The sequence below is a fragment of the Salmo salar genome, chromosome 01, assembly GCF_965601325.2.
Source record: "Salmo salar chromosome 01, fSalSal1, whole genome shotgun sequence".
Classification (NCBI taxonomy): Eukaryota; Metazoa; Chordata; class Actinopteri; order Salmoniformes; family Salmonidae; genus Salmo; species Salmo salar.
Window position 1 is genome coordinate 61,450,772 of NC_138291.1, and position 16,525 is coordinate 61,467,296.

The 16,525-nt window shown below is 45.5% G+C and overlaps 1 protein-coding gene across 1 annotated transcript in view; it reads left to right on the forward strand.

Annotated features, from left to right (window-relative positions):
• The window catches only part of LOC100380761 (latent-transforming growth factor beta-binding protein 1), a 117,210-nt gene that overhangs the window by 93,723 nt on the left and 6,962 nt on the right, over positions 1-16,525 (forward strand). Inside the window, exons 20-28 of the mRNA XM_082964495.1 lie at positions 1,232-1,354; positions 1,984-2,109; positions 3,207-3,335; positions 5,125-5,247; positions 5,413-5,544; positions 6,598-6,726; positions 14,311-14,451; positions 15,377-15,538; positions 15,656-15,745. Coding sequence (XP_082820621.1) covers positions 1,232-1,354; positions 1,984-2,109; positions 3,207-3,335; positions 5,125-5,247; positions 5,413-5,544; positions 6,598-6,726; positions 14,311-14,451; positions 15,377-15,538; positions 15,656-15,745 — 1,155 coding nt within the window. The remainder of the gene's footprint in view (positions 1-1,231; positions 1,355-1,983; positions 2,110-3,206; positions 3,336-5,124; positions 5,248-5,412; positions 5,545-6,597; positions 6,727-14,310; positions 14,452-15,376; positions 15,539-15,655; positions 15,746-16,525) is intronic.

The following is a 16,525-nucleotide window of genomic DNA, read 5'->3' on the forward strand; positions in this document are numbered from 1 at the left end:
GGGCCCTGGTAAATAAATGATGGAATTTCAGTAATCACCCTGGGCTGTTTGGGGCAATGAAAGTATATGAAACCCTAAGAGTTGCAGTATATCAATATCTCGTCATCTTTCTCCCAATACGCCGCATCAATATCTCCCGCTGTTTACCTGGCCCACCTCTTGCACCTGAAATGAGAATAATATTTTCCCTGCTACCTTGCTCTGGGAGTCTGTGTATCAAAGAACGAGGCGATTCAACCCCAGGAAGACTCGAAAATAGAATATATATTCTGGAAATTTTTATACATGCTTTTACATTTGTAGCACAAACCATTTTTGGGAAAATCATGATGTAAGTGGCCATTTTAGGCCCTTTTTTAGACCTATACAAGCCTCCTGTAAAACACAATGATCTGTGAACAGTACATGATCCAGACAACATCTTGGTCATTATACTCTAATAGTGTGCAAATATGGAGGATGTCTAGATTCTGAGCCCACTAGCTTGTAGAGTATATTGTTTAAAACAATATGTATAAAAATTTGCACAATAAAAAAAGGGTACTTTGAGATATTCCTATCAATATGTTTAATTTTTAATAATTTAATGTGAAAAATACTCCCTATTTGAGAGCACACTACAAGGAGTATGATGAAACTAAGATGTTGTCTGTATTATGTACGGTTCATGGATCATAAGGTCTTAGAAGAGACACGTATAGGTCTAAAACGGGCAGAAAATTGCCACTTTCATCATGATTTTCAAAATGGTTTTGATATTGTTTGCATCCACAACATCCTTCCTCCCTGTTATTTGTTAAGTTAATAGATTCTCTATGGTGTGGACAGCACTGGCATTCAAGATGCTGTAGAAAGGCCTACATCATTGACAATACTTTGAACACAGCTTTTGCGTTTAATTCACATCATTTAAAGTATTATTATTTCAAAAATGGTATGTTATGCCTCTTTTCAGCCTCAAATGGGAACAGGCCGTGTTTGATGTTATTGACGTTTAGTGACGCACATCAGAATCCTCAATGTAGCATCTGAACCTTGCAAATGTCATGTTATATATATATTTATATATTTTATATATTTATATTTATTGTATATAACTGCCTTAATGTCGCTGGGACCCTGCCTTGGCAGTAGCTAATTGGGATCCTGAACAAATACAAAGACCTTACTGCTTTTGTTTGATGATTTGTATGCTAGTTTTGCCCTAACAGTGCTGTGTGTTGTGCCCCAGATGTGGATGAGTGCCAGGATGAGAAGGTGTGTACCAGGGGGCACTGCCAGAACACTGTGGGTTCTTACCTGTGTAACTGTGGGCCCGGCTTCAGGGCCTCCCCGGCAGGGGACCAGTGTGACGGTAAGACTCTTACTACCCTCTGACTCTTACCATTACACACTGACATACACCGTTATACGCTGACTCATACCATTGTACACTCACACCCTCACGTTCAGAGTTTCACACTTTCTCATGCGGTACAATGTCCTACTGTGCAGTGGATGTTTGGGACACTTTGCAGTTAACTGTGTTTAGATAGATCTGAAAAAAAGTTCTTAAAACCACTAGGTTCTGATAATGATTCTAAAGACTGCCTTTTTGAACTCAGAATCAGTAAATACAGTATCAATATGATTTACATTGTTAATCTAGTTGAATGTATTTTGAATCATGTAATGTACAGTATCAATCCACCAATTGTATTTGTAACAATTTCTTCCTTTTGATTGTTGAACTTTTATTGCTGTCAGATGCTCAGGTTTGTTGATGGTTGAGGAGTTGATTTTCTGTTTTATGAATCCCACAAACCCCTCATAGAATCCACCTGAATTAAAACCCTAAAACTGACTCGCCCACCGCACTCATATCCTCTATCTGCCCATAAAGCATGGTGTCTGTGTGTTGGTCCGTGTATGTGTGTGTGTGTGTGTGTGTGTGTGTGTGTGTGTGTGTGTTGCCTGCATTGAGAGCTGTCCCTGTGGTTACAGATGTGGATGAGTGCCAGGAGCTGATCATGCCCTGTGACAGTGTGGGCCAGTGCGACAACAACATGGGCTCCTACCACTGCAGCTGTCCCCAGGGCTACCAGCAGATCAACGGCACCAGCTGCCTAGGTATAGGCCACTCACTCCCTCACGTACTCAGAACATACATGCAAAGACGTACACACACACACACGCACACACACACACGCACGCACGCACACGCACACACACGCATGCATGCACACACATGCACACACACACACACACGCACACGCACGCACACACACACACACGCACACACACACGCACACACACACACACACACGCACACACACACACATGCACACACACACACACACACACACACACACACACACACACACACACACACACACACCCACGCACACACACACACACGCACACACACACACGCACACACACACACGCACACGCACACACACACACACACACACACGCAAACAGTCACAAAAACAATGTATTATATATACAGTACCAGTCAGAAGTTTGGACACACCTACTCATTCAAGGGTTTTTACTACATTGTAGAATAATAGTGAAGACATCCAAACTATAAAATAACACATATGATTGAATGCCAAGAGTGTGCAAAGCTGCCATCAAGGCAAAGGGTGGCTACTTTGAAGAATCTCAAAATATAACATATATTTTGATTTGTTTAACACTTATTTGGTGACTACATGATTCCATATGTGTTGTTTCATAGTGCTGATGTCTTCACTATTATTCTACAATCTAGAAGCTAGTAAAAATCAAGAAAAACCCTTGAATGAGTAGGAGTGTCCAACGTTTTGACTGGCACAGTATATATACATCTTTTTTTAGGGGGCATGCCTATACACACATGAATACACACACATGCAGCTGTACACACCCTCGCACTCATACGTTAACTTGTTCTGACACACACACATCATGTGAGCGTGCCAGAGAAGCTGAGAGGCCAGGTGATGTCAGTCTGATGTACCAGGTGATGTCACACTTCTCCCTTGCCTGTGGTAATGCTGCTGTCGTCCTTCATTATGTGTGTGTGTGTGTGTGTACGTGTGTGTTCGTGTGTACGGAGTAATCAGAGACAGGGGCAGCTGCAGCTGTTAACAAGCCTCTTGCCTGTATCACCCCTCCCTGCTGTGTCAGGTTGAATGACCTCACACCTGTGTCTTGGTCTGGCTGGTTGTCCCCTACAGATGTTGACGAGTGTCTGGACGACCCGGAGCTGTGTTCCCCACACGGGGAGTGTCTCAACGCTGAGGGATCCTTCTACTGCGTCTGTGAGAGAGGCTTCGCTGCCAGCCAGGACACACACACCTGTGAAGGTACAGTAGGCCACAGAAGAGAGGACTGGTGGTACAGTATATGATACGCTGTTAGAGTGGTTAGGTGTGTTAGAGGGCTGCTCACTGACTCACTGACTCACTGACTCATTTTGTCACGCGTTCATTCACTCTCACGTTCTCTCACATGCAGTGTGTGTAGTACAGTAAATGCCATTTACACACTTTTTTAAATTTTTACTACTTCAGCACTCCACACACACACACACACACACACACACACACACACACACACACACAGTCATACCCACACAATCTTTCCTCAACACCGGTTGTTAAAGGGGTGGTTTGATTGACAGCAGTCCCATGTTTGGCTGTAGTTTCCTCTGGTTCAACTGATTGTTTATCTGACATTTATATGACATTAGTCGGATGCTTGTCTAACGCCTCTGTCTGCTGCCGCGTGGTCCCTCCACACTTCCTGCTCCGTCTCTCTCCCTGCCGTTGCCTTGTTGCTCCTGGAAGAGAGGGGCTTTCATTTCTTTCACATATGCCTCCGGCTATTTTTCCACCAAAGACCTTGATGCCAGGAGTCTTGCCCCGTGCCAGAGTTGTTTTAAATGCCCTTTCCTGCAGTAAAAAAAAGAGAAAAAACAAGAAGGAAGCTCGCTGTCTAGACAAGGAGGAATATTTTCTGCTGTACTCTGTTACTCCTGATTTATGCAGGAGCTCAGGCTCAGTCAGTGAGGTCCTCCGTGTGTGTGTGTGTGTGTGTGTGTGTGTGTGTGTGTGTGTGTGTGTGTGTGTGTGTGTGTGTGTGTGTGTGTGTGTGTGTGTGAGTGTGTGGGTGAGTGAGTGTGAGTGTGCGTGCATGCACAGAGTGGCGGACAACATATTCAACACTTACCACTACAATTGACATCGTTTTTGGTCCTAATCTGCAGTCATCCAATTTTCTCTTCATGTCATTCCACTAATCCTATTACTAAGGAACTGAATTAGGCAGATGCTCCATAGTAGGTGAGCATCCTCCTGCATGTTGTGTAAGTCTATAAAGCAGAGTTAACAGCAGATGGCTTTCGCAGGTGTCATCAGTGAGACTGAACTACAGACACATGATCCTCCCAAGCTGAAAGGAGGCAAGCAGAGAAATAGTATTTACTGTTAGGGGAGTTCTCCTCTCCTCCCTGTGATATAAACATGTTTTCAGCCTGAACATGGCTCCATGATAGGCCCCCCTGAGGTGGGGCCCCAACCTTGTTTGATCCTGGGAACACGGGCCCAGTGAACCAGCAACAGGACAGGGGCCATAAAACACCTCAGCGCCCCCCAACTCAGCACCCCCCCCCCCCCCCCTGTTTATATTGGACCAGTAGAACCACAGCTGAGGAGCAGACTGGGACTGAGGCCTGGACCACAATAAAAGCAAAGGGGTCATGGCTCCCTGCTCCTCTACCCAGACCCAAACTTGGCTTAAGCACCGTAATACCCCCACAGACTGTCCTCCCCTGAAACAGCCAAAGGATGGTCTGACCCCTCGAAGAAGGATGGTTGGGCTCCAGGGAGGGCCTGTTTGACAGCCAGATTGAATTGTGTCCAGTTGAGATCAAGAGGAAGATGTAACCTGCTTTGGCCTGTCCCCTCTGCTTTGTGGTTGTCTCTCCCTGTCTTTCATCTGTAGGCTCTTATGGCGAGTCTCGGTCAGCGGACATTCAGGGTATCCAAGGACATCAAAGTCCTTGGACTCTAAGAAAGCTGTTGGATGTTTGTTTGTTGGCATGTGAAATGGTACATACCGGTATGCCGAGCGTGACTGTGTGTTTCTTTGCAGATGTGGATGAGTGCTCGGATGACACCAGGTGTGTTGGCGGCTCCTGTGAGAACAGCCAGGGTTCCTACAGATGCCAGTGTGACACTGGCTACCGCCTGCAGCCAGACACTGACACATGCCTGGGTTGGTAATACTCTGTCACACAACTACATCTCCCATCATTCTCTATACCGACCATGATATCCCGAGGACTGCAACTCAAGCATCGCTGCTGTGTTCACTTCAGTGGGGGCGTGTAGGTGTTTAGCTGTGTGTTGACTGGGGTGCTGTGGTGCTGTGCTCTCCCAGATATCGATGAGTGTGCAGAGCTGGGCCAGACTATCTGTGGGGCGTGGCTCTGTGAGAACACAGAGGGCTCCTATACGTGTGTGGTGGACTGCCCCCCCGGACACGACCGTGGCCCAGAAGGCATCTGTACCGGTGAGTCAGCATCATGGGGGCATCATAAAGGGGACCACAGCCATGCCAACTTTCCGTTGCTTCAGCTGTTGCCCCATCCAGTTCTTTGAAATGCTCATGTGCCAATCAAGTGTCTTACTTTGTGCTTCTCTTCTACCCATCAATGTATCTCATCTTACCCTCCATCCATCCATCCATCCATCCATCCATCCATCCATCCATCCATCTTCAAACATTTCTGTTCTGTCCTATCAACTGCTTTGTAATAGACACTGATCACCACAAAGAGTCAACTTGACTTGACCCCTGTACATGTATGGGAGGGGGGTACCGCTAACTCAAGCTGTTTCTCTAGGAATGAACTCCACAGAACAGGTTCCTCATTGACCATAGTAACTCACTCTGAGCATCTGTCGTGAGGCAGCAACATTACATCTGTTGCGTTTGCTTGTTTGGGGGTGAGGGGGTTGTTTGGACTGTTTGGGTTACACAGTGTTCCAGCTACAGTTTAGAGTGCTCTGTTTGCTCAGCTCAGCCAAGAGGATGTTTGTGTGTGAAGTGTTTTGTCTATCACTCTCCATGATTTCCCTAGTGTTAATATTTGAGCATTTTTATTATAGCCTTCGCAGGGTGTGGAGTCTCATGTGCACACACACACACACACTCACACGCACGCACACACGCACACACACACACACGCACAAGTGCACGCGCACGCACACACGCACACACACACACACACACACACACACACACACACACACACACACACACACACACACACACACACACACACACACACACACACACACACTTTTTCAGTGTATGGATCTGCCTTTTGATTATTTAGCCCTTGCCTCTGTGTGTTGGTGGTATGCTGCACTTTTCTGATTTTCCTCAACTCCGGACACATTGTCAGCTTGATGTGCTTCAAACCTGAGACTAGTTCCACTGCAGCTCAGTGGGTGTTGTTCTGTGGGTCAACTGGTCCTAATTGTGGGACCACCTTTGCCACCGAGACTGTAAAGAACAATGGCTAACTAACCCGTGACCCTTCTCCTCCTCGTTTTGTAGATATTGATGAGTGCAACGTCAACGCCACGGTGTGTGGTAACCACGGCTTCTGTGAGAACACGGTCGGTTCCTTCCGCTGCCTGTGTGACCGGGGCTACCAGGAGTCCCAGGAGGGCCTCGGCTGTGTGGGTGAGTAGGAGTGGGTGTGTGTGTGTGTGTGTGTGTGTGTGTGTGTGTGTGTGTGTGTGTGTGTGTGTGTGTGTGTGTGTGTGTGTGTGTGCCAAAAGTCCTCACAAGAATAGTAAATCAACTAAAATTCAGAGAATTGAGGACATTTTGCAGGTCCTCACTTGTAAAAAGGCTCTTTTAGGCTTAGGGGTTAGGGTTAGAATTATGGTTAGGGGTTAAGGTAAGGGTTAGGTTAAGGTTCAGGGTTAGGGTTAGGAGTTAGGGGAAATAGGTTTTTGAATAGGAATCAATTGTTGGTCCCCAAATAGTCCTCACAAGAATAGTAAGAATTCGATGGGTGTGGGTGTGCGTGGGTGGTTGTGTGGGTGTTGGGGGGTGGTTGGGTGTCTGGGGAGGGGGGGGGGGGGGTTACAGAAAAGTACCAGGAGGGCCAGAGAAGGAATGAAGACAATATGACATGGGCATGGTCTGCTTCTTCATAGAGACCATCTGGTATAGTCTTTAGGTCATCTACAGTATGTGCTAGTAGTATGTGCTAGTAGTATGTGCTAGTAGTATGTGCTAGTAGTATGTGCTAGAATATACTGAACAGTTGGCACCTGCTTTGACTTAGAGAAAAGTCACTGCAAGTTTTAGTTCAAATTTTCAATGACATCATTTTTTGGGTCTATCATTTGATATATTTTTAGCCAGATACTCAGAAGCACCTATTTTATGTCAGCGCATGTGTGTGCTTTGACGATATAGGTGCTCATTCTTCACAAGGAAGTTACAAGGCTTTCCTTTAAGGGTCCTGCTGAAAGCACTGGAACACTCTTAAAACCAAACTGCCAGCCCTTTGATGGCTAAAACTTCTGCTCCCGTCTTGAGAACTTCAGCGGGGTTGTCATGACGACAGAATGACAGCTCACCGCTATTATGGATACGCTGGGTAGTCTGCCAACCTGGAATACCGACAGTAACCTTTTCATCTTAAAATGAGATGTATTTTCTGATTTAGTGACAACTGCTGTAGCCGTTAGCCAATTATAAACAGGAAGTGGTCCATGCAAAGCAATAGGGAGTATGATTGAGTGTATTTTCCTCACAGCTCTTTTCCTCTGAAGTTTGTTGGTGGTGGCAGTGCTAGACATGTATGCATCATGCTTCATGGTTCTCTTAAAGATAGTATAAGCATTGTAGACATTAAATCATATGTCATGAAAGACTTGAATGTAATGCTGTGGTGTGGGCCATATTGAGGCAGACTGATGGGACTTTAAATACTCCTGTCCTCTCAAATGTGGACAGTAGTTTCCCTCGCTCTGCAGGAAAAAAAAGATGGCAGACGCTTGATTGATGTGACCATTTATTTTCATTCAATTTGAAGGTGTAGCGCACGTTCTGTGTGATGTTTTAGACATATCCCCACCGTGTCTGCAGTGCTCCTCAGACCCTGGGATTGGAAACGCACCGGAGCTTAGACTCTTAGCCAAGCTGTCTCCCACACACTGGCGCACACAGTGGCACACACACAGTGGCACACACACAGTGGCACACACACAGTGGCACACACACACACAGTGGCACACACACACACAGTGGCACACACACACACAGTGGCACACACACAGTGGCACACACACAGTGGCACACACACAGTGGCACACACACACAGTGGCACACACACACAGTGGCACACACACACAGTGACACACACAGTGGCACACACAGTGGCACACACACACACAGTGGCACACACACACACACAGTGGCACACACACACACACAGTGGCACACACACACAGTGGCACACACACACAGTGGCACACACACACAGTGTCACACACACAGTGGCACACACAGTGGCACACACACACACAGTGGCACACACACACACAGTGGCACACACACACACAGTGGCACACACACACAGTGGCACACACACAGTGGCACACACACAGTGGCACACACACAGTGGCACACACACTCCGCTGCAGTGAAAGTAATGGAGCCGGAGCCATGAAGCTGTATGGCAGCTGTCTGTCTTTCTGTCGGTGTGAGTCCGGGCCTCTGGTTCCTGTCTACTTATCCCCACCGAAGAGAAAGATGGACTATTAGACAGAGATTTCTATTTACATTTTCGCCTTTTGATTTGATTTGTTTCAAGACTGGAGCTGTCTGAATACGATCTATCCACTGAATTTGCAAAACATTAAGAACACCTTCCTAATATTGAGTTGCACCCCCTCCTTTTGCCCTCAGAACAGCCTCAATTTGTTGGGGCATGGACTCCATAAGGTGTTGAAGGCGTTCCACAGGGATGCTGCCCCATGTTGACTCCAGTGCGTCCCACACTTCTGTCAAGTTGGCTGAATGTATTTTGGGTGGTGGACCGTTCTTGATACACACAGGAAACTGTTGAGCGTGAAAAACCCAGCAGGGGTACAGTTTTTAGCCTGGCACCTACTACCATACCTCGTTCAAAAGCACTTCAATCTTTTGCCTTGCCAATGCACCCTCTGAATGGCACATACACAATCCATGCCTCAGTTATCTCAAGGCTTAAAAATCCTTCTTTAACCAGTCTCCTCCCCTTCATCTACACTGATTTACAGTGGCTTTAACAATAAGGGATCACAGCTTTCACCTGGTCAGTCTATGTCATGGAAAGATCAAGTGTTCATTATGTTTTGTACACTCAGTGGAGGTTACACTCAATTTTCTTTCTTGATGTAATATACTGCATGTGTGGTCGACCAGGTTATTTCTCAGTCAATAGCTTTTTCTGGTCAGGGCTGGGCTGTAGTGGCACCGCTAACTGTCAGGGCTGGGCTGTAGTGGCACCGCTAACTGTCAGGGCTGGGCTGTAGTGGCACCGCTAACTGTCAGGGCTGGGCTGTAGTGGCACCGCTAACTGTCAGGGCTGGGCTGTAGTGGCACCGCTAACTGTCAGGGCTGGGCTGTAGTGGCACCGCTAACTGTCAGGGCTGGGCTGTAGTGGCACCGCTAACTGTCAGGGCTGGGCTGTAGTGGCACCGCTAACTGTCAGGGCTGGGCTGTGGTGGCACCGCTAACTGTCAGGGCTGGGCTGTGGTGGCACCGCTAACTGTCAGTGATGCGTGGCTTTCATTTCAGCCTTGGGGTGCAGTGAGAAAAGGTGAGAGTGTTCTGTCAGAAAGTCCATCCCTGCCACCAAATCAAACCATCATCCTGGATGAATGTCTTCCTCAGCCAAGCCAGTGGGCATTGAGGACATTCTTCCGCAGACCCAAAGAAAGCCAGTTCTCACTCAATCAGCAGAATGCCATTTTGTTTGTAGCTTTCAATTTCATTCTCATAGTTTGAGGGGTTTTGGGTGAGTGGGTCATCGCAATCAGATAGAGAGTCAGTGAGTTCATGTTTTGGGACAAGGTGAAGAATTGGAGCTCGTTTGTCTTGGTGGTTTTCTTAACTGGGTCCATGCCGTTTCCATCTTTTACATTTTCCTCCTACAGGAAGGCCTGTCAGAGCCCTGAAAGTGGGTCGCAGGCACTCCCCTATTGAAGCTGATAGAACACTTCCTCCAGCCAGATCTCTCCTCTGACCTGTGCGCACATACATACATACACACACACACACACACACACACACACACACACATACATGCACTCCACGCAACAAACACACACACACAGTCATGCAAACTTACACGTATGGTCTCTCTTGCTTTCTCTCTCTCACACACACACTCTCCATCTGTACCTTGGCAAGTGTTGGTTGGTCCCAGCCCTGTACAGCCAGCTGCCTCCATTCTCCTGCCAGCCCATCATTCTGCTGTGTCTTGCACAGATGGGCTCACTTTCCCCCCCCAAACTATTGGAAGTGGTCCACAACCAACCCCTCCTCTCCCAGTCTGGTTACCCCTAGACAGATGAACCCCTGAGCCTCTGGGATTGTTTGCTGCTTCCCAGATGAAGAGGCTGTTTTGGAGTTTAATGACTTTGTGTTGTGATTCAGTGCTGTTTGGTACATATTCTCCAGACTGGGAATCAGACAAACGTAGCTTATCTGTCAGTGTCCTTTCATTTCACAGTTCATGTCGTTGAACGGAACTCTATCTCACTGTCGAGTGATTTAAGTGACACGTTTCAGTGACAGTACTCCCTCTCTCTCCCTCTAGTCCAGCTGCAACGTTGATCAAGATCAAGATTCAACCAGCTTTTTCTCATTCTGCTGGACTGGGGTCGGGGTTGTGGTAGGTGTACCGGTTGGGGCTGAACCCAGATGGTGACTGTGCAAGTCGAACAAGGTGCTTCAGGGTCACGCCAGACAGACTGGCTTTTAATGAGGGCACTGCGGTGCGGGCTAAAACCAGAAAAGCAGCAGCAGGTTTTAATGTCAGCTAATGAATTATAGATTCTCCTCAGTAGCGGTGCACTTTTGAGCTGAGCGTTGAGGAAGGGTTATAACTAGAGGCGGGAGAGGTGGAGGGACTTTTTAATTTTATTTTTGCCTGCTTCCTGCATTGTGTACCTGACCGTTAATGAGCTTTCCAATCCGTGGCAGCAGATATATGCGGTGGCGGTCATTGTGGAAGGGTATGCCAAGCCATCTGTGCTCTGAATCAAACTATGATACAGTCTCTATGACTCTTGCAACTGGCTATTTCTGCCCAGTCACATACTGAATTAACAACAATAAAGTTAACTACGCAGGAAAGCATGTTTGCCGTGCATAAAAATAAGTTGTATATAGCCATGGAAATAGAGCCAAGGTTAAATCCTTCTCCTAACTAGCCTATCTGTACTATACTGTAACTCAGCATTTCTCTACGTTTACACATGAAAACATAATTTCCATTGGCTGGGCAGTAGAGATGTACTATATGGCCAAATGGTGGTATGTAAACCTAAATGTGATCGACTGACTCGATTCAGTCTTATATAGCAACATTTTAAATTGAGTTTTTTTACATTGGATAAAATTGACTCGGAGCTAGAAAATGGTATATTATACACTCCAGTTGAGCAACAATGGGAAAGTAATTCTGCTTTGAAAGTTGATAAACTTGTAACCCCACTTTTGAGAAAATGGCCCTTGAATGTTCAGGTACACCTACTAGTGAGCTCTTCTTTGTCTACACCCATTCAGCATTGTTCAAACCCTCTTAAGCCTTAGCCCCACCCATCTCTTTACGGAATCACATGCGGGGCTAAACAGAGTGAGTATGGTAGTGTACTAAACAACCAAAGATTTGAAGTCTAAAGGTTGGTTTATACTATGTCTATCGACATGTCTGTAGACAGTTGTCACAGTGACATCATGAACATTCTATTGTTGTCCGACATAAAACTTGTCGTTAGGAAAAAGTATAAACACAAAAACGACAGGCTTCATGACATCAGCAGCCTGGTGGTTCAAAATAGCATGACTGGCGTATTTTAACACCAATAAACCCACCTGTTTAAAAATGAATTTTGTATGTGTCAATCTAGCAAACCAGGTAACTAAAAGCAACTTTCTAAACAATATTTTGGTTAGTATCTAACTTGTTATGTTAGCTTGCTAGCCAGTTCAAATAATGGCCATATCATATTGCCGACAATGCCTTAACTTTAGCTAATTTGTTTTCCTTATTACAGGAAAATAAACTCACAAAAAGATCATTATTTACAAGTTAATGGTGAGATAATTACAGAAAATAGCTTATGGTTGTGAGTGTAATGAAATAAAAGCAGGGCATTTTACTGGAGAATTTTAGAACTTGGACACTGTCTTGTTTGCTTAACATTATATCCTAATTTGACTTTGGTGCAGGTCATGTTGTTCTTCACATTACCGTCTCTGGTAAACGCACACTATATAAAATAAAATCAATGTTTATTTGTCACATGCACAGGATACAGTAATTGTAAATGGTACAGTGAAATGGTTACTTGCATAGTGGAGTGTTTTGTTTAGACATGTACCTAAACAATGAACCATAATCCCAACTCATAACATTACTACCCTTCATGAATCTACAGGTAGCTAAAGCTAACCAAATAGGTTCAATGTTAGCTAGCTAGCTAACGTTAGGCTATAACTAGCAATGCAAATTGTTCTGAGATACGAATAATATTACTAAACAGATCATACATGTAATGTTAGCTAGCGAGCCAGCCAGCTAGCTAACGTTAGCTAGCTAGCTAACAGTACGCTTTAACTTGCAATGAAACAACTTTCTGACAATATTTGAAACTTATAATATCTGAAAATGTAGCTAGCTAGACTCTCTTACCCATATACATAGATGAACACTTCTCCCTCTCTGTCATGGATGCCATGGTTGCCCTTAGTTTGAAAATGTAATCCGGAGACAGGTGTTTCATACAACAGCCTTTGTGTGTTCTCTGAATTTTGACATCTCCTTAGCTTCCATCGAGCATTCCACAGATTTCAAAACTCGTTCCTCCAGAAAGTGGAGAGCATTAGCAACATTATCACAGTTGTTCGTGATATCTTTCAAAAAAGCAGCTTTAGAAAGGATTACCTACACATACTGAGCAGCTCATGTGAAAGACAGAAGCGCACTACATGGAATCCGAACTCTTCTCTCGGCATGTCCAGGCCATCCATTATCTTAGCCAATCATGGCTAGAGGGAAGGTTCCTGGATTTTTCCGTGGCTAAACCAACTAGGCTCGTAATTTAACAATTTTATTCATATGGCATACAAGTGTGTTATTAAGGCACATGAAAGTTCACAAGTTCCAGAAGGAATTTCTGCCAAAAAAAGCATTTAGATTTAAAAAAAATGTTTACGTTCAAATGCCTCCTGTGAAGTAGTGACCCGCGACATAACACCTAGTTTCCTGAAAGGAGTCACAGATGCATGAGAACAGAATCCACTGAAATGGAAAACAAATTTTCCTCCAAATGGTAGTCCCATTCTGCTGAGCAGGAAAGGCCGTGAAATATATTGAAATATATTATCCTATGAAGAAAAATCTGCCTTTTCCATTGTCATTCTGGACCTCTCCCCTTTTTAGTGCTCCCCTATTGCGACGCACCCACTCTCTTCCTCCCCGCTCTCTCCTTAACACTTTCTAGCTCATTGACAAACTGGCCCACACCCCAGTATGAAGTATTGGATAGGGTGTTGGGAATGCAGAGCAGTTCAGAGCACCTCAGAACCATGAGGCTTTGTTGTCTTTTTACATTAAGCTCCACGTCGGGGTTGATGTATGTGTTTTCTCTGCACGTTCGTTCATAACTGGAGAGATATACATGGATGGATGCTCAGCTATAACCACAGCCGGGTCAAAGGAAAACAGACATGTTATTGGAGTGTGAAATAGATATTTGAGTGTTTTTTTCTTCCTCAATGTATAGGCCTATTCATTGATTTTGAAAACATTGAGTGTTTTGTTTCAGAAAAATCTATTTCCAAGAGTATATCACCAGCTCCCCATACAGTACACCACTTAGTATCTTAATGTATCTTTATAAGCTACTTGTCTTGTGAATGAAACCACACATGCCACATATGTGAGACATTATTGAAATAAGATGCGTCCTGTGAGGTTGCTAACCATGCTCATTAGTGCTAACCGCTAACCAAGGTGCTTTGTTCTCCCTGCAGATGTGAATGAGTGTGATTTGCTGAGCGGTGTGTGTGGCGAGGCCCTGTGTGAGAACGTGGAGGGCTCCTTCCTGTGTATGTGCCCCGACGAGGACCAGGAGTACAACCAGATGACCGCCAAGTGCAGTCCCGTTCCCACAGGTGACCCACACATTGCCTGAAGACAAATGAAGACCCCTAGTTTATATAAGGCACCGTTTAAATGTTTCATTTTAAATAGTGAACATTGAGTGGTAGCGCGTTGTCTCAGAGGACAATATTAACCTTTAATAGGTTGGAGTTTCATTTGAGTGGAGTGGTGCTCTGATGAATGAGGGGGCCTGGCTCTGTTTAACAACACAGCCGCGGGTTAGGGGCCTCCTCTGTCTTTGCCTGAGTGTAAAACCCTAATGAGAGACAGAGCCTGGTGGATATACTGTATAATACAGGGCTTTAGGACCCAAAGCTCAACATTAACCTAGGCTCCTTGTCAGACTTAACCCGATGACCTCAAGTATGTTCTCTCACCTCTGAGAACACTCCCAGATATTTAAGGAGGATAGTTTATCATTATATAATGTTAGGAATTAGAGCATGTTCTGTGCTCACGATCACAGACGTTACGTAATAGTAGGATTGCTTTAGAAGAATGTAAAAAAGCCGTTTCCATGTTGTAGCAATAAAAGCTGTGTTTTTCTGAGAATGGGCAATTAGATACGAATCTCTAGTAATCTGTAATTATCAGAGGCATTCACAGATGTGTGTTCGTGTGCGTACGTGCATGTGGAGGGTTTAGGGGAAACCGAGGAGGTGGAGATAGGAGGGGAAGGGAAGGGGGGTTTTCTTCTCTCCAGGTATGTCATTAAAGCAGTGTGAAGACCCAGATCACAGTCATCATGTGGCCCATCTCTCCAACAGGCTGTAATTGTCTCAGTTTACGAGAGAGACTCATTTCTCCTGGGTTAACCCATTTCTAGCACTCAATAAAAAAACGTTACTCCTTCACGCCCACAACTGAAAATATTACGGAACACTATCGTCGATCTATTCATGTGTAATCATATTTCTTCTGCCCTGTTGTCCCCAGCCTCGTCAGTAGAGAGGAAGGAGTGTTACTACAACCTCAATGATGAGAACCTGTGTGAGAACGTGCTGACCAGCAGTGTCACCATGGAAGAGTGCTGCTGCACCCTGGGTGCAGGCTGGGGGGACAACTGTGAGGTGCACCCCTGCCCCGTCCAGGGTACTGGTGAGGAAGCACACATGAACCCACACACACACTTATTATATCCACACACACACACACTTATTATATCCACACACACACGCTACTTATTACACATTTTCTTGTCTATCTCTTCGACAGATCAGTTTTCCCAGATGTGTCCAGCTGGGAGAGGCAATGTCCCCACTGGTGACGCTGTGTTTGGAGTGACCGCAGCCGAGAGTTATAAAGGTATGTGAACTCAGAGACTCAGCATAGACTGAACGGAGCCTTGGCTCACAACAGTAGTGTTCAGCAGAGAATGCTGTGAGAACTTCCTGAATCAGATAATGAGGTCGCAACAAACCCAGGATTTTGAATGGCCTTACTGCTCTTGAGATGCTGCTATTAATCTCATCACCGCTGTCTCTCTCTCAGGCCTGTGTCCGTGGTCTTATTGTGTAAGTGTTTGTTTATGTGTGTGTCTCTGTCTGTGGGTTCTGTCTCTCAGCCTTGGAGTCACAGAGCAGAAATACCAGCCTTAGATGTCTGTAGACATATGACCTCAACATGTTCTCCTCCGAGCCCATCTTCCCCTCTCTCCTGTTTTTCTCTTTCTCTCCCTCTGTCCACTTCTCTCCCTCTCCCCTCTCCCCTCTCCCAGCCCCTTCAAGCCTAGATTGTTCACCTCGCGCGAAAGCTAATTCATCGAACCAACAGCCTTCATTCAATAATGTGATTCATTACAGCGAGGGGAGTCTGGTAGAGAGGGGCTGGCAGCAAGTGAATGTGGTATATTCCGAGAGAGAGACAGACAGAGACGGACTGGGAAGGCGAGTTGCCAGACACATTTACCTGAGCATCAGTCTGGATATGTCTTCAGTTAGTCAACCTGTTTGCATGGCTGGTTATTGGTCTCAGTTGCAAACACCAACGGCCAACCGAAGGAAGAGTAGAGTACTGTAACGCAGAACTGTTTGTTGATGGAAGGTTTTCTCTACGCCTCTCCGGAGTTCGTCTCATTAAAGCGTT